Below are 24,087 nucleotides of genomic sequence, written 5' to 3'. Positions count from 1 at the left end.
CGGGCAACGTTGTTGAGCAAAACGCCTGCGATAAGATAAGCGGACTGGCCCGTGCACGACTGCCCGTTGCTCCTGCCTGCTGCGTCACTGCACTGGACTGAGAAATTGGCGAGCTCTGAGTGGGCGGTCAAAGGTACCTGCTGCAGTTGGTCTGTGCGCCTGTTCTTCGCATTCCGGTACGCCAATTCACACTTTACTTGAGGCTGTACCCGAGGCCGAAACATCACGACGACGACGACAACATCACTACTCTCTGCAGAAAAACACCCTTCTTGCACGGCAGACTTCGCCCACCATGTCGACCAAGTACGCCTTCACCAAGTCTCTGAAGGAGGTCCGCTTCCTCTTCTGCCAGACCGGCGAGCACAGCGCTGCGACGAGGTACGTTTCCATGCCTCCGGGGGAACAGAGAGACAAGCCAAACAACTGGACGAATTGGGTCCGGACGACCGTCTCTCTCCTGCTGGCTCCTGGTACTTTAGAAGACGAGATCAATTGGGACTAACAAGACTCTCTCCCGCCACTGCAGGTCCTTCCTTACGCGCGCCTACCCCACGATGAAGAAGTTCAACCCGACCACCCCCATCATGCTGCGCGAGGCCGCCGGTACCCTGCCCAAGGTGTACGCGAGGTATGAGTTTGGTCGCGAGAAGAGCCAGTCATTAGAAGGTATGCAATGCCAGACTTTTGCAGCACGACCGTCTCTCAGCACAGAGACCACGAGGGATGACATGCTCACACTTTCGATCAGGACTGTCGGATAAGCAGATCGAGGAGGCAGTAACGACTCTCGTCAAGAACGACGCATAGAGAGAGAGAGAGGAGATGGACGATTGGAGGATGGTGTCGTGTCATGTCATGAAATAAAGTGTACAAAAATACCCGTGAATAGACGGAAAACGAGTTTTATCGCAATGCTCCGGTCTCACCACCTCGAATGTCGAATTGCATCCATATGGTGTTCTACTGACAGAAGGATCATTGTCAAACCGAAGGGATTTCCCTATTTTCATCATTGAATTAAATTAACACATCGAGAGTACTATAAAAATACAATGCCAGAACAGCCAATATTCATCACCGCAGCTAGGTTGATATCCGTTCGTCCTCTGTCATGTCATCCCCCAGTCCAGCTCTCAGAGCAATACCACTCCTGTCCTCCTCAGCCACAGATCTCAGCTGCTAATGCACCATAATACAACGCAACCATGTCAAGATTATCCCACTGCTACCACCGTTGTGGGCCTCTTCATATCATTGAGCCTTCACTCCTTGTCGCTACCAGAAGCCGACGCCTCGGTCGGGCTCAGGACCTCCTCCTTCATCTTGCGCTTCTCAGCCCAGGCGCGCACCCTAGCCGCCTGAGTCGCGTCTGAGGCGTCTCGTGTCTTGTTCACGGGCAGTGCCGGGAAGTTGGACATGTTGAATGCAGGGGCAGACGCCTTGCTGGTGTACCTTGCCCACGACTTTGCGGGGCGCTCGGTCGGAGCCTTCGACGATCCGGCACTCGGGCCGGCGTCCTTGGCCGGGCTCTTCCACTTCTTGACGGCGGCGCGTGAGGGAGACGTCTTTGTCGGCCAAGCCATGCTGCTGCTGCCGTTGTCGTTGTTGCCCTGCATCGGGGCCACGGTCTGGGTGCCTGTGGTAGTGGCAGTCGGGGTCGAGGGCCGTGAAGGGAATGGGCGAGCCTGTCTCGCTGGCGACCCTGAGCCAGCAGGCTGGAGCTCCTGCTTCTGTTTTCCCTTGCCCAAAGCTGCTGCCGAACGGTCGGAGCCCTCGCCAGGCGAGCTCTCTGGGCTCAGATGGGTCTTTGCCGTCTCATACGAGGTCTCGCGGGACTTTGCCTCGGACGGAGTGTTCACCACGAGCTTGGTGGCATCTTGCTTCGTGGGGCTAGTTAGATTCATAGGGGTAGCCTTTGCAGTCTTGCCTAGAGCCTGCAGCGTGGACTGAGTAAGAGCCGGACGCTTGCTTGACGAAGCCCTGGTCGCGGCGACATCCGGGTCGCTCGCCGCTCGCCGAACCACCCGGGCAGCAGCAGGCGAAGGGGTGCGATACTCTGCTGGCGGGTTCGCCTTGATGGCCTGGGGCGGAGTGGCTTCGTTCACGACAATCTTTTGCTCGGGTGAGGGTGTGGGCGCGACAGCGGGAGCCTTGTTGGGCGGCGTGGCGGGTGCCTTCCCCTTTGGTGGAGGCCATTCGATGTGAACTGTAGCTGGAGCTCCCGAGGTGGAGGGCAGCTTGCGATGGGATGACATGCGCGGGAAAGGATCGAAGCCCTTGGGCAGCGACGTCAACCTCGTAGACTTGGCCTCGGCAGAAGTCACTGCCGCCGCCGACGGGAGGATGCTGGCCTTGGGCACAGGCTTGCGGCGGATCACCGTTCCAGTGTCGTTCTCCTCCTCCGTGGACTCTTCGGCAGCAGTTGCCGCCGCCGCCGACGGGAGGATTCGCGGCCTCGGCACGGGCTTGCGACGGATGACTGTACCTGTGTCGATCTCCTCCACATAGTTTTCAGCAAAAGTCGCTGCCGCTGCGGACGGGAGGATGCTGGGCTTGGGCACGGGCTTGCGGCGGATCACCGTGCGCATGCTGTTCTCCTCCATAGAGTCCTCGGAAGAAGTCACTGCCGCCGCCGATGGGAGGATGCTAGCCTTGGGCACAGGCTTGCGACGGATCACCGTCCCCATCATGCTCTCCTCGGCCGAGTCCTTGGCCGAGCCTGAGTCCTGCTGGTCCGAGAGGGCCCTGCCAGCTCTCGCGGGCTTCTTGAATTTCTTCTTGCCCTTAGAGGGCTTGGTCGGCGTAGTCATTGCCGAATCAGACTTGCGTCGATTGGCTCGCGCGCCAAAAGCACCCATGTCTTCCTTGGGCGGGAATTTGATGACGGGCTGCGCGAGTTGAGGGGCCGGGTAGTCAAAGTTGGTGTTGGGCGCGTAGTTCTCGGCAGGCGGGGGATAGTAGACAGGCTGCTCTCCGGGCATGTACGGGCCAGTCATCGCGGGAACCATCGCGGGAGGCTGCACGTCGGGCTGTCGGAACGCATTCGGCGGCGGCATACCCATGTTGCTGAGTCCAGCCTGGTATGGAGGGTAGTATGGCTGGCTGTCCTGAGGCGCGCAGCCAGCAGAATACCCACCGACTCCAGGGTACGAATAGGTAGCGGCACGGGCATCGCCAGCAGGGCCAGCCGCAGGAGGGGGTCCCTGGCGTGTCTTGCCCAGAGGCAGCTCATAGCCTGGCTGCTGGAATTGATGAACCTGAGCCCGGCTGGGGGAAGGGTGTCGGCTCTGGGAGTTGGACGGCCAGCGCTTCTCGTAGCCGGTCGGCGCAGGCTCGTGGTAGGCGTCATACTGCGCGGGCGCGGGCGCGGGAGCGGGAGGGGGATAATACTTCTGGCTCCGATCCTTCTGAGACGGCCGCTGAGGTCGATACCTGTCGGTGTTCTTTGTAGAGTGGTAGTTGGGCACGTGTCCCTGGTAGACGTAGCGAGGCCTGAAGAACTGCGAGAAGACGGGATAGTTCACGCATAGGGCGTCGTCACTGAGTCCCTTGATGGGATGTCGGTGGCCGCGATTGATGGCCGCGTGAGCTCCAGCTTCAGTCTTGAAGAAGACAAAGACATTCTGTTTCATCTCATGTGCCTCAATCCGGTCGACCTGGCCGAACTCGCTAAAGTAATCCCGGATGTTGGCCTGAACGCGGGGATGCTTGAGGTCCAGGGCGTCCGAGAGCTTGCTGACGAAGACGGCCCGTTGACGAGGGCCACAGCGCTTGCAGTAGCAAGCGACATAGTTGGTCATAATCCCCCGTCGCCCAGCATTCGCACAGCCTGGGGGCGATGGGCGTTCAGAGAGTGACCGGCCGGTGTTGCCGCGAGGCGGCGTTGTGTGACGGTAGGAAGACTGGGACGAGGCCGCAGTGCCAGCTGTGCCGCCGCCCTCCCTAGTGTAGACGCGGCCATGGAGCACATCATAGTACTTTGGTTGCCAGCCTGCGCTTCGCGGCGGGCTCTTACCCTGAGGCTGACCGAAGCTGAGGCTTCGGTCTGTGAACCCGGATGCAGTCCTCGCGCTCTGAACTTGCGGAGGCGGGACTCCGGCTAAGCCTCGGGCATTCTCAACTGTAGCGTACTGAGTCACCGGCTGGTTCTGCAGGTTTGTCGCTCCCCGCTGCAAGTCACCATGGGGTGGTGGACCGCCAGCCGTGGTGTTGCTAGCACGTCCGGCATAGGAATAGCCGCGCGGACCCGTGTCATTGACAGAAGCAGGGGCAGGAGGTTGCTTCATATATGAAGCAAAACCACCAGAGAATTGCGACCAGTCTTGTTGCATGGAGTTGGTGCCTGGTTGAGCAGTGGGAGGCACGCTGTTGTGAGTATTGATGGCAGTGGAGTGATCCTGAGTCTGTCGGATGTACAGACCAGCCATCTCAGGCTGGGTTATAGTATTGACAGCGCTAGGCTGGCCAGCGACATTGTCGACATCAGCAAGGACATTGATCGTGAGACCCTCGGCAGAAGGAACAGTCGCAGGTGCGGAAGGCGGACAGTTCTCCTTGTTGCTGTCCATGCTGCTCTCCTGAGTAAGAGCAGGGGAAGCCGGGGCAGAGGCACTGATAAATGCTTTGATACCCTGCTCAAACTCAGTCTTTGTCTCGGGCTTGACCTCCACATTGAGTGCCTGAGAAGTGATATCACCCAGAGGTTGCTCGGTCTCGTCCTCATTGGTAACGTCCTCATTGGTAACGCCCTCATTGGTAACGCCGGTTAGCTGAGCGGAGGAGGACCGCGGTGCAGAGACAGATTCGGTCATGTCCCATCGAAGACCAGAAACAGGAGCTGAAACAACACGGCCGAAAACTCGAGCCTTTGGGAGAGGAACACCGCCCTCAGGAATGCTGTCAAGCGGCGGAGGGCTGGTGGTCTTGCCCGGGGAATCTGTAGAGTCTGTATGAGAAAGTTAGCTGATGAATTTTTGGAGAGAAGAGAGTGAGGATGGTTTCTTTCAGGCACTTACCGAGCCAGGACTGGACGTAGTTGCCGTGAGATCCAGTGTTGATCCATTCGGCATAGCGTTTCTCGAGAGTAAGCTTGAGCAACTGCTCGTCCTCGTAGTGCTGGAAGTCTCCGCAACCGCCCTCCTTGCGGTCATAGTCGCTGAGGATAACGAGGATGTTCTGACTCTGGGTGGGCTCCCAGCACTCGAGCATCATGCGATTACCTTCCCACGTCATCCAGTCCTCAACCCAGTTCTGGACTTGGAACAACTTGGACTGAAGCTCTCGTTCCGTCATGGCCAGGTTGATCTTGACAATCAGATTGACGAGGTTCCAGACGTTGAGGGCGCCGAGAAAGTACAAGTCCTCAGAGTCATAGTACTGGAAGAGATCCGCCCAAGCTTGGGGCTTATTGAACATGCCGTTGACAGCATCGGGCCAACGGGCACGCAGGACGCGAGCGCGCTCCCACATATCGTCAGCCGACCAGCGGACGAGCTTGCGGCCCGCAGGGAGCAGATCCTTGAGAATCTTCTTGGGTTCAGCTCCCATTCCGGTGGAGAAGGTAGCTGCCATGTCGGGGGGCATGTTCAAGTAGAGTTCGGCCGGAGCATCCGCCATCCAATTGCCGTGATGATCCATGACATAGACGGTCCGCATACCGGTCTCCTGCATGAAGGCGTTGGAATCGAAATTGAGGACTTGGCCCCCAGGAATTTGGTAAGTGGGAGGGACGGGCGCAATGTTGGTGCCGCAGGCAATGATGACTTGAGAAGCCATGGCCGCGGCGAGGAAGGTAGAAAAAGGTGTGATAGTAGAACACAGGGAAATGGGATGTAAAAGGGAGAAGGGAACGACTCGATGACACCTAAACCTCTACAGGAGAGGTCGAGATGCGGAAAAGGAAGTCTTCTCGAGACGTGGGCTGGAAAGGTTGTGGTTGTTGGGGCGAGAGACGGGGAGGAAGCCTGGAGGGGGGAAAGGTTTTATTGCCAGGAAGAAGCAGAAAATCTCAAGAGTATCAGAAAATCTGAAGAGTATCTGACAGAACACGGCGAGGGAAAAGTGAGTTGCTGGTGACAATAGGGGTCCAGTAGCGCATCATGATTCCGAGGCCGCAAACGAGTTGTCCCCTGGTGAATAGCGCGACGGGGGCGATGTGTAGTAGACAACAATGCTGAATTCACGAATAAAGAGCAGACAGGTGCTCCTCCAACCCAACACAGCTCAGGCAGGCAAACATGTACCCTGCAGGTGAATTTTCCCAGCCCTTGGTGAGGTGATTGATCTATGTGGTGATGTTGGTGCGCATCGTTTCCTGCATTTACTGAAAATGTTGTTCAGGGGGGCCACTAGAAGGTGGTTTATTCAAGCAAAGAAAGAAGGAGCAAGCCACACAAACCCCAAAGATACAGAATCGGGCATGTCCAAACAGATCAAAGACCAGTCACTAGCACGGTCCAAACCCAGATGTGTCGAGCAAGAGTATATGAATGCCCGAGGACAACCCCTGATTGACTCCAATCGACGACTGACTGGGATTTGTCCACAGCCCAAGTCATTGACAAACCTGCAGGTTGATGACTCGAATGAAGGAAAAGAGCGTGAAGTCTCTGTTGTGTAACGCAAACATGTCAAGGCTCCTGGCTTCAAGAGATGCTTTCAAGGATATCATTGAGGGGTGTCCAGATAGAGATGATACATGATTTGTTGGAGACTACAGACAGCCCTGCTCGTCAGCCCTACCTGCCTATCATCTACTTCTTCAGGTCGTTGAGCATCTTCAGAATTTCCGACTCATTGTCGCCGGCATTCGCCTTTCCATTATTCCAGTCGACAACCTGTCACTCATCAGCTTCAACCCTTCTTGCTATCTTGCTATCTTGCTATGGCTGTTCACACCGCCTCTGCAAACAGGCGCTGCCCCAGGCATGAATGTCTATCTAGATAGGGGGGAGGAGTAATTGCCAGCGCAGGGTATCCACTATGCATGCAAGCGACCGCCGTCGCTGGCAGTAGTCTAGGCAGTGTCGAGAAAGAAGCTGAAAGAATGAACTTACCACAGGCCTCTGGAAGTTGTCGGCGCTCTCCTTGAATTTCCTCAAGGCCTCCTTCTGGCTGTTTGCCCCCTTGACCACGCTCGCGATGCGCGACGGTCCGACATACTCGAGGATGGTCTGCAGCTGGTCGGCCGTGGGCGGGTCCTCGGTGATGTTCAGCTCAAACTCCTGGCGCTGGGCGGCCTTTGTCTGCGCCGTGTGGTCGGACGCCTGGTCCTCGGTAGCAGTCTCGGCGGCGGCGGCAGAGGCCTGCTTCAGGAGGTTGGCAACGCGGATCGAGGCCGGGGAGGAGGTCTTGTGGAAGAGGGTGACGATGTCGAGAGGTTTGTGCTGCTCGTACGAGATGTGTGTCAGTGAAGTGCGGCAGTGTCCAAGAGACCAATTGAGCTGGACTTACGAAGCGGAACATGTTTGCTGGTTGCTGGCTCTCGTGAGTCTGGAGGTGATACAGGTAAGGGTTGATTGATTGATCTTATTGCTGGAAAATAATGCTGCGAGCATGCGGCTCAATCTTGAGAAGAAGTGAGTGATCAATGCATGTCGTGCACCCTCGACTTTGATGGAGCTTGGGCCATTTCACTATTACGTAGATGTCCCATCATTGCCCACTGTTAACATTAACTTCCTTACCTAATCGTGAAAGGACCTTTGGAATGCGGCTCAAAGGACGGGCAGCTTCATTTACTGCTGTTCCAGCACCGGCTGCCTGGACACTAATTGCGCTCAATCTTGCCGCAACCATCTGGTTAATAGATCAATAGCTGCACATCAAGGACGGGCTATCACATCCTGGCCTCTCAAACACCTGTTTTGATGCACTTCCTCTGCTTCAAAGCCGGCAGGCAGCCTTTGCAGGCGTCACAGCAGCAGCTGCACCTGGCTTCAATTGCTCCGTTGAATGCTCATATTGATGGATGGGATTGTGGTCATGGCTACCGTAACATCCACGATGCCAATGGTCTGCTGCTGTTCTCAACTCCACATTAAAAACTTCGAGATAGTTCTGAGCCCATATCTATGACGTACCTCTGACAGTGCAGGCGCAAATGCCCCGACAGATGGCGGCGAGGCAATTGCTAACACAAGCTAGAGATTCGAGTAGAGCAGGATGACGTAGAATTGTGGGATTGGATTGATGCCATGGTCATATAAGTATTTTGGCAGTGTCCAGCTCGTCCCTTACCCTCGAACTATCACGAGACGAACTCATTCATCACACCTCAGAATATATCCCCAAAAGCCAAAATTCAAGCACAATCTTCCCATCATCATGTCTGGGTACTCCAAAGTCGGAACTTCTGGCGTCTACGAGGCCGGCGACCAGCGCAACGTCAAGCAGTCGGAGCTGAACCAGCCCGACAAGTACGAAGAGGGACAGGTGAACTCACACCTGGCAAATGATTCCAGTATGACCGCTCTTGTCTCCACCTCCAATGCAACAAACTTACTAAGGACTTCGGATACAGAGGATGAGCGATCAATTGCCAACCGCTTGGCCGCCGAGGAGCAGAAAACCGAGGACTCTGGCGACTCGAAAGAGACCAAGCTCCTGAAGAAGGACGCCACTCTTCCCGTGAGTTGACTGGCACCCGGAGGACCATGCTCCTGCATTCCCGTCGCTAATCACATCCACACAGGCCAAGATGCATGGCAACGAGCCTTCCAAGGGCGCCAAGATCGATGCTGAACTGCAGGCCGAGGACGAGCAGAGGCTGAGGGAGAAGCAGGGCAAATAAGCCAGACGTCACGACACGTTGTACTATTAGCACCGCTCGAGATGATTGGCGTTCACGCAGGCTCGCAATTGCGGTTTTTAGGTAGCGCAGGAACAATTCAATCCGAGTTTTGGGAGTCAGAAGAGCTTTCGAGTTGCAAAATTGGTATGTATTGATGGCTCTATCACTAAATGCAGTCGCCCATGCCGGAGTGTAGGTGCGGGTGTTGCTCGGCGAAGAACGTTCGCAGTGGTTTACCTGGAGTCTTGTCAGTGCAAAGTCCACAGAAGTGTGCAAGCTGTCTGTCAAGCAAGACAAATAGTCGGGAAAAGACCAAGATCAGAATATGTAAGAAATTGAATATCAAATGTCCGCGAGATATAGCAACCCCGGCGAGGGCGCCATCTGCGCAGCATCAATCGCAAATTACCTCATCATTAGATGGTCGAGGGAGGGAAGGATGGGAGGAGGGGGGGGAAGAGGATGCTAAGAAGACTGGCTTACCTATTCAGTGATGCTTCATTGGTGTGCATGTTGAAGCTGAAGATGGCATCGCGATCTGGAGGACCGAAGTAATTGAGAAGAAGTGAAGTGCAAAGTGCCTGGGCCAACAAAAAAATAATTTTCAGTTAGATCAGGGACCTTTTTGCTGTCACGTGTGGGCGGTGGGTGGGTGGTCTCCACCGCGAACGCCACCCCTGGAAGCGCATTTTGGTGGGTGCCATCTTGCCATCCTCCCAATGCCACTGTGACAAGACATAACATCAAATCTCGACGTCTATTCACCCAAGTTGCTGTGCTTCACTTTCCTTTGTTGCACACAAAATAGAGAACAAGAACAACGTTCTAGGTATCCATATCGACTGTCTTTTGTGTGACTGACGACGACGACTACTCTTCTCTTCCACGGCGCTCATCAAGCAACCCTATGGTAGCTCCATCAATTGAATCCTCATTTCTTGAAGCTTCCCAAGCTTGACCTTGATGCCGCACTGCATCTCTCCCCGGTTTCAATCGCCACCAGCACCAGTACAGCGCTCCGCTGCCGAGGACAGCCAGTGCTGTCGTCGGGTAAGCATAATACGGCAGTCTTCCGTCCTCGCTTCGTCCACTCGTTGGCGGCAGCCATGGCAGTATGAGCAGCATCAAGTTGGACACAGCAAAGATGACAATGGCAAATGTGGGAGCTGGGCAGGGCGAAACCCACGAAGCATTGCTTCGGTACAGCCATAAAAGCCCGACAGATATGGCGACACTGATCACAGAGACCGGGTAGCCTCCGATATCGACCAGGAAGTTGTAGATGCGCCCTGGGGGCGGCACGATAATGACCAGGACGGAGACCAGCCAGTGCAACAGCAGACCGCCCCTGGGCGGCCCTGACGTGCTTCCATGTGTTTCGCTATCAGATCCTTCTGCTTCCTTGTCTTTTGCACGCGACCACATGCTTGATTTGACCCCTCTGATCCAGAAATCAGACCAAGGCAGAAGCCCGTCCTTGGCTAGCTCCTCGTTCACCCGCGCCTGCGCAAAGGACGTGGCGGCGATGTTGCCTGCTGCAGACACGATGATGCAGAACGGTAATATGTGGGCAGCGAAACCTGGGCCGAAGACGTTGCGAAAGAAGACGCTCGCAAGGATCACGCCGCCGGATTGGAAGTCGTCTTTATCAATCACAAGAAAGAAGACGATGCTGACGACCAGGTACGCAAGCGAGACAATGGTCAATGCGATCGGCGCAGCAATCTTGAGCGTCCGCGTTGGATCTCGCACATCGGAGAGAACCTGGTTGGCCGTGCTGAACCCTCGAAAGCAGTAGATGACTTTGAGCAAGGCCGTGGCGTAGTCGTATGGCTGTGTGGATGACCCTGACCAGATGTTCTGGAAGTTCCTCGCAGCCGTGCTGTCAGGTACCGTTACCGGCACATTCGCGTCTCCTCTTCGGTACCTCTGAGCCGAACCCTGGTTGCTGCCCACACCCGCTGAGGCCCCTACTATCCCGGAAATGATGACAATGAAAAGCACCAGCATCTTGGAAACGCCTAAGACATTGATGGTCCTCAGCCCAAACTTCGGATGATAGGCATGCAGATAGCAAGCTGCCGAGACCACCAGTACTGCGATACCACGCACGTACCACCTGCCGGGCTCGATGTCCAAGCCAGAGAGCAGGTACTCGCCGAGCACGATGGCATTGGGAGCCGAGAACCCAAGCAGAACGACGTACGACATGAACATGCATGTCGCCAACATGCGAGGACGCTGGATCATCCGTTCGAGATACACGCGCTCGCCTCCACTCTTTGGCATCGCCGTCCCAAGGTCCTTTTGCACTTTGTAAGCTCGAGTTCGTAAGATGGATGAGCCGCGCCACGTCTCGGGTAGATGGGTGGCAACTCACGAGGTATACTGCAAGGCCGCAAAACGATATGACGCTGCCCAACACCCAGAGAAGCAATGACATGCCTACGGATCCGACGCCCGCAAATATCGCGGACTGGACCGAGTAGACGCCGACCCCGATCGTCTTCCCCACGATGATGTTGATCACGGATACTGTCCCAAGCTTTCCTTCCTCTCTGCCCTCCGCGGCGACTTCCCCAGGCGCGGTGCCGACCGAAAAGGGCGATAATATCGCATCGTCAAAGCGACGGTCTGGACCAGACTGTTCACTATCACAGGAAGCACGGAGCCCGGGGTTATCCAGCAGACGCGGAGCTTGATGGTGTGAGAATGCCGGGGAGGCCGGACTGAATGCTACCCTCGCTCCACGGGAATGCCCCTCTTTTCTGACGGCGGCATCATGGGATAGCAGTGCAGGCGAGCGCAGACTGAGACTGAAATTGCCGTCCAGAGAGGAGGCCGCTGTACTCCTTCCCAGGGTGAGGAAAGGGACCTCAGAAAGCGGCCGCGGGCGTGAAGACTTGGGCGAAGACATTGTGTGGCCTCGGGTTTGGGCTCCGGCCCTTATGCCGATGTCGTTTGATGCAGGTTTTCGACACAGAGATGAGAAAATATGCTCAGTCGGAAGTAGTGTGGACTGAGCGTAACTGCTGAGGAACCTTGTGATGCAATGTCACAGACAGTCGACCAAGTCTGTTGGTCTTCTGAAGGATGCCAAGGCCATGTATATCAATTATTCCTGCTGTTCTTTCTTGAGATCCATCGAAAATCGGACTCATAAGAAGCAAGGAGGAATGGAGCAACTCGGAAGTATCGGAGGAGGATTCTAGTGGACGTTCTGTTCGAGCCTCCTGCCCAGGTAACAGATATTTCTTGGCCAAATACTACGGTTAACCGAATCAACTGACCTGACATCCAAACAAACCCAGCAAGACAAGGATGAAAAGGGGAGATGCCGCCGCGTCTCCCCTGAAGATGGGATCCACAGTAGCCTGAACGACTTCTCATATCCACACCTCGAAATCTTCTCCGTCATGTTTGAACCAGATCTTCCTGAAAGAGTTTTGGGTCTTGGCACACGACACGTTCCTGGGATTTGAGAAGCTGAAACGGCTCGGCGGGTCGTCGTGGGAGCCGAGGTGGCCACTGCACCCCTGGCTGTCCGGGCTGGACTTGATTGGGTGGCTGTTGTCGGTTCTGGCCCGGGTGCCGTTTCAGGCTTGGCACGCCGATCCGGGCAATGTTGCGACGGAGAGCCAGCGGCCTATCGTGACTTGCGCGGCCGAGTTCTTGTTCGTAGCATTTAACCGCAGAAGTTAAGCTTCGTCGATCGCCTGCCAAGGGAAATCTACCAACAAGGTTTGACGGGCGGGTTTATGATAACTTCCATTGCATGACTGCGACTACTTGGTCTCATGGGACCCGTTACCTAAGAGTAAGTGTGGTATAATGCAACAAATAACAGAAAGAGCAACCAGATCCAGTCCCTTCGTCGAGGGGATACTTTCCTCGCGACATTGCTACTGTGATGGCTCGAAAATTCATCCACGAATGCTCTATGCTTTCCAATAATGCACCTACTAAAGCAAACGGTTCTATCCAATCACCGACCCCTCTATCCGGACGCCGTTCTTGTCTACCGTCCTGCGCTCTTCCTCGCACTCCTCCAACGCGAGCCTGGCCTCCGAATCTCCCATGATGAATTTGCGGTGCCACGGTCCGACGAACATGCCCTCCGGGTCGGCCTCGTTGCGGACCTCCCTCCACTTGGTCAGGTCATCGCCGTACAGTGCGTCCAGGTCGCTGACTTGGAAGTTCTTCGCCCAGTGCGGCCTGCCTCCGAGGTCGCGCATCAGCCACTCGAAGCCCTGGTAGAAGCGGTCCAAGCACGGCGGGTCGAGGAGATACGGTCGGTACATGATGGCGTTCAGATACAGGGTCGGCCCGGTCTTTGACGTGGGGTCGAGGAAGGGGCGAGGGCTGCTCGTGCGTGTCGTGTCTGCCACCCGGACCTCGACAGGGGAGTGCACCCAGAGGCCTTCGTTGGAGAAGGGGATCTTGTGCTCGACGTAGTCCTTGTCACCCGGCCGCAGCCTGTTGAGCCACGAACCTAGCCTCATTAGCGCTTCGGGGCCCTTCTCGAGGGGGATCGCCCACTCGTTCACGTATTGCGAGTACAGGCAGTTCATCAGCAGGGCTTTGCGACTGGGCTGCACGGCAGCGGTCGTAGTACCGTTCTTGAAGCCGTATTGCATGCCAAAGACGAACCATTCGACCCAGGGTAGGATGCTCGGAACGTATCTCGCAGCGTACAGCAGGTTGAGATAGACGTAATAACCAAGACTGCCATCGTAGTAGCTCGTCGGTGGGTCAAAGTGAGGCTCTGATGTCTCTTCGGCGGACCAAACCACTGCCCTCCTCGTGTAAGGGAACCACCAGACACGGACAAAGTGCGTCTGCTTCCAAAGGGTAGAAGACCACGCTGAAAGCATCTTGGTGTCGGTATCGACGGTCTGGGACCACCGCAGCGAGAATGCCGGAGCGGCTCGGAAGGTCACCTCCACCACAATGCCGAGCGCGCCAAGCGAGATCAGGGCGGCTCGGAAGAGATCCTCGTTCTCCGAGGCCGAGCAGGTCTTGACCGTCCCGTCGCTGAGAAGGATCTTGATCGCCAGAATGTCCTCTGAGATCAAGCCGTGCAGGAGACTGCTACCATGGGTACCGGTTGCAAAGACACCACCCATGGACTGCTCGTTGATGCTGCCGAGGTTGGCCATGGCAAGGCCATTTTTGTCGAGCTCCTCGCAGAGCGCATAGAGCCGGATGCCGCTCTGGGTAGTGACGATCCGTGTGCTGCTATCGACGGAAATAACCTTGTTGAAGTTGTCCAAGTTGATCAGCCAGCTGGAAGTGCAGGTCAACTCGGACGGCGAGTGACCACAGCCGACGAGTGCGATTCTTCGGCGGAGCTTCCGGGCTAGGTTGACGACCTTGACGAGCTCCTCGACGCTCTCGGGCTGGATATACAACTCGGGCAGGGACGAGTAGGTCTTGGCCCAGGTGTGGTGAAGATGCCCGGTCTTGGCGCGAAACGCGACTCCATCATTGGAGTTGGTGAGGGAGGCGATCAGCTCTCGATTAGGAAGCCTTTCTTGCATCTTGTAAACCCGCTCGGATTCCGAGCTCGGTGGCAGGGAGTCAACTTGCGATTTCGAATTTCCAGGAGACGACCAGCCCGCCTTGAGATGGCACAGGACTCCGGTGTGTACAAGACCCTTTGGGGTCTCAAAATGTGAGTAAATTCGCGCAAGATTGGTCTCTCGCAGTCCAGGCTATTTCTTGACGAGCGGGATGTACCGGGAAACGACTCAGTGACTGCCCGGGAGGTTTTCTCAACCACGGAAACACAGTTCCAAGAAAGTGATTGAGGTTCTGGCCGGGAGTGTGAGAGGGTCGGAGACGGTCATTTTCATATATAGGAACGACTCGGGCGAAACGGGAGTTCGCTTCGCTGATAAAGGCGATGCTCCGGGTGGTACCGTGGTGCCACAACGGGAAGAGATGCCCAGAAAAATATCCATGATTTGTCGATTTTGTCAAGCCGCCGCTAGTCTAGACGGTCTAGTTCTTTAGCGGAAACGCAATCAGTGGTGCAGGATGGGACCTGGCACCAAAGCTCTGGAGAATGGCGCCATTGGAGGGGCTTGCAGGCGGCCGCAGCATGTGCCTCTCTAGTGACCGCGTCGGCAGCATCGCCATTGGTTGCGCGCTCGGAATACAACAATTGTCAGGGCCTTCGGAGGAGATATGATCTCCCTGGTTGCCGTCCCTGTTATCAATCTGATCCATCAAATCTATTGATAGCAGTCCAATCCAGGCCCAAGTAGCCTTTGTAGGGACCTACTTGTACGGGCGGAAACCGTGGGACACTAAATTCTGTCCGATCCAGGAACACCGGCCCCACCAGCCAATGTTAACATCACAGGTTCAAATCGTCGACATCTTTTGGCAACATATCTTGTCATGAGCGAATTACTTGCTAGGAATTTTGAAACTTGCTCACGGAGAGCGCCACTCGAGGCCTCGGAGCTACCTACATAACATGTCTCGCAGCAGCCAATAATCCATTGAAGATGGAAGGTTTCGTATATGCGGAAGTGGAGATACCATGCAGTTTTCCTCGATTGACTGCGAGTTGCCGTCTCGACTCCAGACTGAAAATAACTCATACATCGTGACAAGTCATAGAGGATGTGGGATCTTTGAGAACGGGCAAAAGTCGTCTGTTGAGACACGAGTATCAAGTCAAGTTTATTGATGCGTGCTCGAGTGCCCACTCAGCAATTGTTTCTGGGAGAAAATGAAGTCGAATGAATTGACAACGGGAACATATCTCTTGTTGCTTAGGCCGTTGTGATTGTAGATTGGGTATCCTTTAGAGAAAAAAAGTACATCAGGCTGCCACTCTGGTTGTATTTCCCCAGGACGGGAATCTGCATGTTCGAAAACGGCAAGCGCAGAGGAACATCCACCACCCCTTCCTCGTCGGCCTCTCACTTTGGCCATCACCCGACACTCAGAAATCATGCCAAACTCATCTCTCTCTCTCTTCACTTCATGCACTTAAGTCCACGTGTGTCTGGCCAGCTCAGCACTCTGTATCTTTATATCCTTATCTACCGGCTGGTCAAGCAGGTGTCTCTTCAGATTCTCAACATCACACCCACTACACTTCACTTCGATCGATCTCACCGCTTAGAACCGACCTTTCTCCGCGGATAAAATCCTGCCTCAGTCCTCACTGTTGGCCGTAGCGTACACATCTCCGGCAAGCAAAAGGGCCTTTGGGACACAGGGCATGCAGTCACGATGTTCTACAGCCATGAGAGTATGTATTCCTCTGCTCAACAGCGAGGGTCTGCTAGCATTTCTGACGGGCATCACAGTCCTCACCAGCCAGCAGTACGGTGTGGCAACCGTCTGGTAAGTCCCCTTACTCCCGCCATCCTGACCTAACATCCAGTGGCTGACTCTCTTTTCCTTAGGTTGGTCGCGACGGTTGGCGCACGATCCAACATACGACGAATCACAAGAAAAGCCATTCTCGACGTGGACGTCCCAAAAGCCTGCGACACAATCATCGACCCTCCCGGAGCTCCTATCGCCCTTCGCCTCCAGGCCAACCTTCTCTATGGCGTTTCTCGTGTCTACTCTCAGCAGTGCGCCTACATTCTGACTGATGCCGAGAAGATCCAGGAGCATATGAGGAAGTTCTACAGCGTTTGGGGAACAAGCAACATCGACCTGAACGCTGGAAAAGCTAAGTGAGTTGGCAAATTCGACCCTGACCACATGCAGTGCTGACAGTATTGCAGGCGTCACCAGCTGGTCTTGCTTGATGACCCAGGATTCGACTTCAACTTTGACCTCCCGGAGTTCAATCTCGACCTAGACGGGATTCTTTCCTTCGGTCAAAGCAAGGACAGTCAGAAGACCAACAAGACGTCGTCTCAGATGTCACCTTTCGAACATGCCACCCCGTCATCAGGACACAGCATCAATATTGGCGGCCTGCAAATCCCTCGTTCCTCGAGTCTCTCAAATTTTGGAATCGCTTCACCTTTCGGACGGGACAGCATGTCACAACTGAAGCACCCAGATGGCGGCTTTGAGTTCGGCGACGACCAGGAAGCAGCAATTGGTCATTTTGGACTTGAAATTGATGAGTTCGGTAACATTATCGAGCCCGAACTTCCACCTATGCGGTCCTCACAAATGGAGCGCGACGAGGAAATGAGGGATGCACAGCAGAGCCGCCAACCGGAAGATCAGCAGCTTCTGGAGATGGGTGAAGATCTGATCAGGAGCGAGGTCAACATTCCGAATGGGCGCGATGAGGTACTCGTCAGTGGTCAAAACGACATCATCGATGAGAATAAGGATGCACAAGGGGTGATTCCGGCACAGCCTCAGAAGAAGAAACAGAGGAAGGCCAAGACTGTGCCGATTGACCCCGACGGTGGTGACAGAGTCGTTCGCGCCGAATTTCGAGCTTGGAATGACAACTATCTGGAGAACATGGAACGCGCACGCAAGCCCCCTCGCACAACTGCCCCTGCCCAAGCAAAACGGAATGCAGCCAAACTCGTCTTCGGCCTAGGCATCATAGAATTGGATGCGTCTCCAAAGAAGCACCAATACGTCCACCCTCTAGCCGAGTGCTTCGGACACAGGGCTCTTCAAACCCGCTTTCTGGGATTTGAAGTGGACGGTGATGAGGACTCCGAGAAGCGTGGCCGTCGTCGATCATCCGATGAAGCTTTCGAAGACGTCGAGGAAGGCCGACGGGTTCGTAGGCGTCTCGATGGCGAGCAAGACGGTGCTGGCCAAGCAGTTCAGCCGCGCAATGACGATTACATGATGGAGCTGCTAGGAGATGAGGAAGACGTCGAGGTTGGTCGAGCACCCGATGCAGTACTCTCTGACCACCCATCCCTTCCTTGGAACCGGCCGTCTCCTCAGGTCCCCGGCTCATCTGTGCTCGGCAGTGCACAACGAGACTCAGCACGCAAAGGACAGGGTCAAGAGAGCCCCCTCGTCGGTCGCGGTAGCGTCATCCACGATATCGAGCGGTACAGTGACTGGGCGCCCTTCGGCTCCGACGGCTTGCAGCCGCGCTTCTCGGACAACCTCTACTCGGGCGGCCCCGGCTTCAACGACTCTGGTCACTCGGGCGATGCCAATACGTCGCAGCTGATGCGAGACGCTCTCGATCGCGAAGGCCAGAATTTCCTTGGCTTCCTCGAGCGCGTGGCCGGAGAGAAGGGTCAGAGCCATGGCGGCGCTGGCGACGACGACGGCCGTTGTTGGATCACCTTTGACGACCTCTTCGAGCGCGAGGATAAGACGCGCGTCGCAGCTGCGCAGGCCTTCCACCACGTCCTCTCCCTGGCCACCAAGGGCGTCATCCGTATCGAGCAGGAGGGTCAGAACAAGGTGGCCTACGGCGTGATCCACATTGGCGTGGCCCTCTCGGGAGCTGGTGAGGATCTGCGCTCTGAAATGGGTGAGACGGAAGAGAGGGACGGTGCCGACGACAACCAGGTCGAAGAGTAGTTTTGACGCAGCAGCGCAATCTTTTGGTTGTTTGGGGGTTGATATGCTCTCGGAGTTGGAGTTGGATGGAGAACACATTTGGAACGCTTGATCAAGCTTGGTATTTGCGTTTGACACTTTCATTTCTCAACCTCTTCAGCGTTCTCTCGACATTTTCACGAAGGTTTCTGACAGGAACGGGCTATCGATATTCTTTTGCGTGGCCACAAGGGGCAATGCAATGGGTTTTGTATTTCGAGGCACACCTTCGCTACTTAGATGATACCTGATCAGATAGCTACCTTCCGCATCAAATGATTATTATTCCCTTTCGGCATACCTATATCCCCATGCATTGATTGCGGCAGAATGCCAACCAAAACGCCAAAATAAATGCAGTGCCGAGCGCCAGGAAGACAAACCTTGTTAATCATAGTCGTTGTCGTCGTCACCCATACCTTCGCGGTCTTTAAATTTCATGTACTCTTCGTCCACTTCCTCGCTGACCTCGCCGCCCATGACCTGCTTCCAGGCTTGGTGCACTGGCTCCAAAATGGCATCATTGAAAGAGAGATCAAGGGAGGAATTTGGCAGCTCAAAAACCCTGCCATTGAGGCTCGAGTTGGCCGGCCCGCCAGACTGTTCGTAGTACAGTTGATAAACGACAGTGGGCGCGGTCTGGGCATCTACCGCGGACAGGAACGACTTGAGACACTGTTCTAGAACCGACTTCGATGTTGTGGAACAAGGTGTGGTCAGGTACAATACGCCTAGTTGCATTGGTTAGCCCCAATTCCATCAATGAGCACGTAAAAAAACGTCAAAAGGTCCAAAGCCGAGTGTGTATCAGAATGTCAGAGGTGTGTTTTCGTCAAAGCAAAGCTCAGACAATGTAGATAAGTATTCAAAATGGAAATCATCATAACACTCGGCTGTGGTTGGAGAGAGGGAGGGGGAAACTGAACAGGAGACTCACTTTGGCCAGCCGGACACTCCCCGGTATCGCTAGAGTGAACGGCCACGTAGACGGGGAGTTCCGATGCGACGCCATCACCGGAGCGTACGGATGCAGCCGGGAAGGCGATCACTGCAACGGCCGGCGTTGGTGCACCCTCGGTGACAACTTCGAAAAGGGACGGAATATGCGCGTCAATCACCGCAGTCAGTCGGCTCACACGCTGGATGGGATCCGCAGGTGCTTCACTGCTTCGTACGAGCAGCCTCGACTTTATCGTCACGTCGTTGGTAAGCTCAATCTCGAGTTCCTCGTCGCCATCGGAGGGCTTGAGCTGCTGGATGCCCGTGCCGAGCATGTAGACAGCTCCACCGACAGCACCGGCGCGGCATGCCACCTGGGCAATCTCGCCATCGCCTCCCCACTTGGGATATACTGCGGCGAAGCCTGGGCCGAACATGCCCATGGACGTCAGATGTCGCTGGATCATCGCCAGTCCGTCCCTCGTTGAAGCTCTGCCATCCAAAGATAGCGTCAGCGTGAGAACATACGTCCTTAGCTCGTCATCTAGCTTGAACTGGCTCTCCAGGAAGTCGACAAGCGGTGTGTCGGCATGCGGCTTCCATGTCTCGGTCTGAGGCTCCGAGTCGTACTCCAGGACGAACTTGAGAAACTTCATCAGCGCACGCTTGGCGCGCGCAGGGATTGTGGTCGACATGAAGACAGCCTCGCGCGTTGAGGGTATGCGCGCCAAGCTGGGCTTCGCGTCGCTGCCAGACGCCGGCTTATAGATGAAGAATGAGCCGACGGCGAGAAACTCAACCTGCCGGAAGGCTCGGGACGAGACGAGCTGGGAGAGGAGCTTGGATCGAGTGTGGATCAGGTGCGGCGTGAGAGACAACGAGTAGGCACGCGAGCGGAGGGCATCTTGCCCGTCCGCCTTGGTGACCGAGGCCGCACTGAAGACGCTGTCGCCAGCACGTCCGCGTGAGGCGGCCCATTCTTCGGCTTCTTGCAGGCTGAAGGCTGCGTCTGAGCTTCCATAGTATTCATTGGGATCAACGTGGAGGATCTTCTTGTCCGATCGGGAAAGGGCCCTTTCAACGAGATTGACTACGTCAGTCAGACAGGTGGGAAGAGCGCAACACTGGAGGACGCAGAACTTACAGCGCGAGAAGTGACTGTGGCAGGCCAGTGCCACAGATTACCACGTCCCACGTGGTATCGCTGAGCGACTCCATGTTGGGTTGTGGCAGCTTCCTTGCAGAAGATTCTGAAGAAGAGTGAAAGAAGTTGCAAGAATTCTTCCGGGAAGGAAAAGAAAGAATTGAAGCTCAGTTTGGTGCTTGGATCAGCACTCAAGTGCCTGGAGTGGGGCGGCTGCCAGGTTTCTCCGGCTTGCCAGTGGGCTTTATTTTTTTTTATCTAAGCGCCGGCCTCACCAAGAACTTCCCTCCTTTTCTCAACCACCGCCCGACCTGTCGACGGCATGCCTTCCTTCAGTGGCAGATCGTCTTGTATAGGATTCCTTTCATTAGGCATCCTACGTGTTGAGCGGAAGATTGAGTTATCTCTTCCTGTATCTACTGCTCTTGAATAACGTCTGAGAGAGTGGCTCGAAAGGCTCGAGACATCTATTTTACCCGACGGGACTGGTGATTTCAAGCAGACTGAAATTGATCGTGCCGTAGGCCATAAATGATCTCCCGAGTCTATGTGTTTGGTGAGCACTATAATTCAGCTGAAGCAGGCTTGTCAGGAATGCACCCTAGACACGGTAATTGGGCATCCGTGAGCACATCAGACGGACTCACAAGCTGGGAGCGACCAGTCAGTTGTAGATTCATAATGGGTATCATTACTAGACTCCAGTAGTCCATTATTACAATGCGCGCCTATTCTCCTCCATTGCCTTGTGTACTTGTTGCCATCTCTTCTCTGCAAGCGTCGCAAACTGCTTCATCTGAGCCAGCCCGACCACGGGCCCGCCACTCTTTGAGATGCTCCGTATCCTAGTCTCTCCAGAGGCGCAGTCGACAACCATCGTGACCGTCTCGTCACACATATCCTCCTCTAGCCGGTCGGGGTCCATCAATACCCAGCTGTTGCCGTCCGTCGCGTGCTCCTTCTCTAGCAGAATCGCGGCAGTGCAGGCGACGGGGAGTCCGTGAATGTTCAATGCCTTCTTCTCGCTTCTGGAGCAGACGACCATCTCACGGTCTTCGTCCCACCAAGCCTTTGGCAGAGTCGTATTTTTCAGAGCTGCTAGGACCGCAGCCCAAGCGGCATCAAAAGGGTTGCCGTCGTAGGAGATGAAGAATAGATCGATATAGAGTGTCCAATAGGCCTTGACCTCCGGCTGGTTCTCCTCAACGTCATCGTCTTGCTGCATAGCATCATCGCCTTGACCGCCGTTTGCCTTTGTCGGCGCGTACCATATCCTCAAGTCGTCCGCATTGAGGATGCGGCAGCTGTGTAGCAGCGAATAGACTCTTGTGCTCAGGGTCTGGGCCAGACTCGTCGGGGGAGCGCCAGGGAGAAACCGAGGCGCGGATCCGGTCGCCAGCTCAATGTTTGGAACGAGCAAGTCATAGTCCTTCAATTCCCTCCGGCCTTCTGCGCCCGCATCGTCATCGCCTTGGCTTTGTTCCAGGGCTGACTTCGGCCTGTAGTGTGGGATGTTGGACACGGGGAGGATCTCGCCCCTCACGCCGCAGATGACGCTCGTGTCGCCGATGCGCACGACTGCACTGCCGTGCGCGTGCGTCAGAGAACCGCCGTGGATCAATGGCTCGCGGAGCTCCTTGGGGCCCCGGCCGTTCGTGCGCTCTGGCTTGGCGGAGGGATCGGAGGGTTGGAGGTTGGCGACGAGGAATGGGTGCGGAGAGAGCTTTGCGAATGTCTGTCGCGTGAATGACAGGTCCGGAGCCATGCTGAAACCGCTATGCGCTACTCTGAGCGTCTTTTTTCAAGAGCGAATCGGATTAGATTAGTATGTTGAGCTGGATGAAAAGAAGTCGAGTTGAGATGGGCTATGATTTTCTGTCGAACCTCAGTGGGGTGCACAGCGATAAGATAAGGCCGATTTTACTGCTACCCAGGAGCCAGCCCCAGCCTGAGCTGTCACTTACTACCTACCTTAGTTCTCTATGAAACGAACATATTGCAGTTGCTTCATATGAGACAGTGAATTCTCTCTTTCATTATAAGTCGTAGCTCTTAAAAACTTCTATGGAAAGCAGTTTATCTCTAATATTGTCTATATCGACCTCCAATATGCCATGGCTGTCTGAGCCACCTCAACTCCCTGGGCGATGGCGACTTCGTGACCTGCATCTATTATGGAGATCTCAACCGCATCGTCTCCCAAGATAGCTTTGGTATCAGGGACTATCTCGTCCATCAAGATCACCGGATCTGAGGATCCTAGTATTAGCAAGACCTTCCCGCCCTTCAGTCCGGGCAGGACACCCTGTCCCCCAGACTCAACTCTGCGTCGACGCAGCTGCTTGCCAAGTGCTGCCCACTCCTCGACCTCCTCGTAAATCGGGGCATTCCGGATCGTGCTCATGAAAGCAGGAACAAAACCCTCGTGATGTTGTATCTGCCACGACATCACCTTCGACACGGTGACCCCCGGCCAGCGGGCCGAGATGGGAGCCTCGTCAAACGACGGCCCGCCCGTGCTGTCATTCCCTCCCAGTCGCTGAACTCTAGGATCTTCCGTGTCCAGGTCCGTGACCTCAGCTACCATGGTCTGCTCCGTGACTGTGTCCTTTGGCTTCAGACGTGATTTGACCAACGCTTGCAGTAGCCACTCGGGCAGGAGGCCCGTAGAGTACAGCAGCTTGCTCTTGCGACTGACATGGCACTTGCGAATGAGCCCACCGCCGCCAACGCACACGAGAGAGCGGACCATGCGCGGGAAGTAGCGGGAGAAGGAGGCGCCTATGCCGCCGCCTAGTGAGTAGCCCACTAGGTGGAAACCGTTGTCACCAGTCCAGGGGAGAGGCGAGGAGGCGAGGACGAGCAAGATCTGGGTAGTGTAGAGGCGCATGTCGTAAGTGACATCTATGGGAGCGTCGGAAAAGCCGCGGCCAAAGAAGTCTGTTCACATTGTGAGTCGTTTCGTTTCGACATAAGTTGTAGTCGTATGTGGCAGACTTGGACTTACCGAAGAGCATTACCCTGTACCCATTGTGAACCAGCTCCTCGCCCAAGTCTCCCAGGGCAAGGCAGGGCGTTCCTATCCCATGGAGCAGTAATACCCGCTCGCCGTCTTCAGGGCCCCATTCAAACACCTGGATCGAGCCGTAGGGGGTCTGGACGCTCCGCGCACCCGGTAGCGCATCCGGGAGATACGGTACAGCAGCCCGCTCATTTTCCGACAGCCTTGGCAGGACGGTTGTCCTCGGCGACGGGACGTATCGCTTCCCTGAAGCTGACCTGGCTCCCCGCAGAGCCCGGACAGCCAAGCCGAGGGCCAGGCATGCGGCGCCACCTGCTAGCAGCGCTCTGCTGGTGAAATGCCCAGTTTCTAACATCTAGGAAGAGGCGATCCTGAATGTCTTTGGCACGGATTTATGGCTGATTTTCTGGCTCTTGACAGGATGTATCGCCGCTGGTCCGGCTCGGACGGTACCTCGGACACCAGGAGAATCAGGCCGCGGAACCACTTCACCGCACAGTCGCCTGCGATGGGATGCCCTGTGAACTGAAGTCTCGAAAGAAATGTAAAGATATTCTATAGTCGAACTGGAACAAAACATGCAGCCTCTATGTGGTCCATTCAGTGGAAAAGAGGAAGCAAGGTCGTGGCGGGGAGAAAACCTCGGCCGTTGTGATGTTCCCGCTTCTTGCG

General features: G+C 55.4%; 10 protein-coding genes across 10 annotated transcripts; 3 read left to right on the top strand and 7 right to left on the bottom strand.

Annotated features, from left to right (window-relative positions):
- Window positions 1-295: 295 nt before the first annotated feature.
- On the top strand, window positions 296-810 carry E0L32_008315 (uncharacterized protein; the record flags this gene model as incomplete). The annotated part of the gene is made up of 3 exons (XM_031143156.1): window positions 296-381; window positions 530-669; window positions 752-810. 3 exons carry the CDS (start codon window positions 296-298, stop codon window positions 808-810), a joined length of 285 nt encoding a protein of 94 aa, XP_030992457.1.
- A 455-nt stretch (window positions 811-1,265) lies between these two features.
- E0L32_008314 (uncharacterized protein) lies at window positions 1,266-5,778 on the bottom strand (the record flags this gene model as incomplete). Its single annotated transcript, XM_031143155.1, has 2 exons — window positions 1,266-4,948; window positions 5,019-5,778. The coding sequence occupies 2 exons, from the start codon at window positions 5,776-5,778 to the stop codon at window positions 1,266-1,268; spliced, it is 4,443 nt and encodes a 1,480-aa protein (XP_030992456.1).
- Window positions 5,779-6,755: 977 nt separating this feature from the next.
- Window positions 6,756-7,467, bottom strand: E0L32_008313 (uncharacterized protein; the record flags this gene model as incomplete). The annotated part of the gene is made up of 3 exons (XM_031143154.1): window positions 6,756-6,839; window positions 7,059-7,388; window positions 7,456-7,467. The coding sequence occupies 3 exons, from the start codon at window positions 7,465-7,467 to the stop codon at window positions 6,756-6,758; spliced, it is 426 nt and encodes a 141-aa protein (XP_030992455.1).
- An 861-nt stretch (window positions 7,468-8,328) lies between these two features.
- Window positions 8,329-8,794, top strand: E0L32_008312 (uncharacterized protein; the record flags this gene model as incomplete). Its single annotated transcript, XM_031143153.1, has 3 exons — window positions 8,329-8,464; window positions 8,525-8,631; window positions 8,696-8,794. 3 exons carry the CDS (start codon window positions 8,329-8,331, stop codon window positions 8,792-8,794), a joined length of 342 nt encoding a protein of 113 aa, XP_030992454.1.
- Window positions 8,795-9,664: 870 nt separating this feature from the next.
- Window positions 9,665-11,711, bottom strand: E0L32_008311 (uncharacterized protein; the record flags this gene model as incomplete). Its single annotated transcript, XM_031143152.1, has 2 exons — window positions 9,665-11,098; window positions 11,175-11,711. 2 exons carry the CDS (start codon window positions 11,709-11,711, stop codon window positions 9,665-9,667), a joined length of 1,971 nt encoding a protein of 656 aa, XP_030992453.1.
- A 1,060-nt stretch (window positions 11,712-12,771) lies between these two features.
- Window positions 12,772-14,334, bottom strand: E0L32_008310 (uncharacterized protein; the record flags this gene model as incomplete). The annotated part of the gene is made up of 1 exon (XM_031143150.1): window positions 12,772-14,334. One exon carries the CDS (start codon window positions 14,332-14,334, stop codon window positions 12,772-12,774), a length of 1,563 nt encoding a protein of 520 aa, XP_030992452.1.
- A 1,711-nt stretch (window positions 14,335-16,045) lies between these two features.
- On the top strand, window positions 16,046-18,292 carry E0L32_008309 (uncharacterized protein; the record flags this gene model as incomplete). The annotated part of the gene is made up of 4 exons (XM_031143149.1): window positions 16,046-16,064; window positions 16,123-16,159; window positions 16,222-16,500; window positions 16,552-18,292. The coding sequence occupies 4 exons, from the start codon at window positions 16,046-16,048 to the stop codon at window positions 18,290-18,292; spliced, it is 2,076 nt and encodes a 691-aa protein (XP_030992451.1).
- Window positions 18,293-18,697: 405 nt separating this feature from the next.
- On the bottom strand, window positions 18,698-20,467 carry E0L32_008308 (uncharacterized protein; the record flags this gene model as incomplete). The annotated part of the gene is made up of 3 exons (XM_031143148.1): window positions 18,698-19,041; window positions 19,248-20,323; window positions 20,394-20,467. The coding sequence occupies 3 exons, from the start codon at window positions 20,465-20,467 to the stop codon at window positions 18,698-18,700; spliced, it is 1,494 nt and encodes a 497-aa protein (XP_030992450.1).
- Window positions 20,468-21,108: 641 nt separating this feature from the next.
- Window positions 21,109-22,158, bottom strand: E0L32_008307 (uncharacterized protein; the record flags this gene model as incomplete). The annotated part of the gene is made up of 1 exon (XM_031143147.1): window positions 21,109-22,158. One exon carries the CDS (start codon window positions 22,156-22,158, stop codon window positions 21,109-21,111), a length of 1,050 nt encoding a protein of 349 aa, XP_030992449.1.
- A 327-nt stretch (window positions 22,159-22,485) lies between these two features.
- E0L32_008306 (uncharacterized protein) lies at window positions 22,486-23,770 on the bottom strand (the record flags this gene model as incomplete). Its single annotated transcript, XM_031143146.1, has 2 exons — window positions 22,486-23,333; window positions 23,401-23,770. The coding sequence occupies 2 exons, from the start codon at window positions 23,768-23,770 to the stop codon at window positions 22,486-22,488; spliced, it is 1,218 nt and encodes a 405-aa protein (XP_030992448.1).
- Window positions 23,771-24,087: the final 317 nt, after the last annotated feature.

Source organism: Thyridium curvatum (genome assembly GCF_004353045.1).
Source record: "Thyridium curvatum strain D216 chromosome Unknown NODE_54_length_294788_cov_77.042876, whole genome shotgun sequence".
NCBI lineage: Eukaryota > Fungi > Ascomycota > Sordariomycetes > Thyridiales > Thyridiaceae > Thyridium > Thyridium curvatum.
This window is presented reverse-complemented; position numbering and strand designations above follow the sequence as displayed.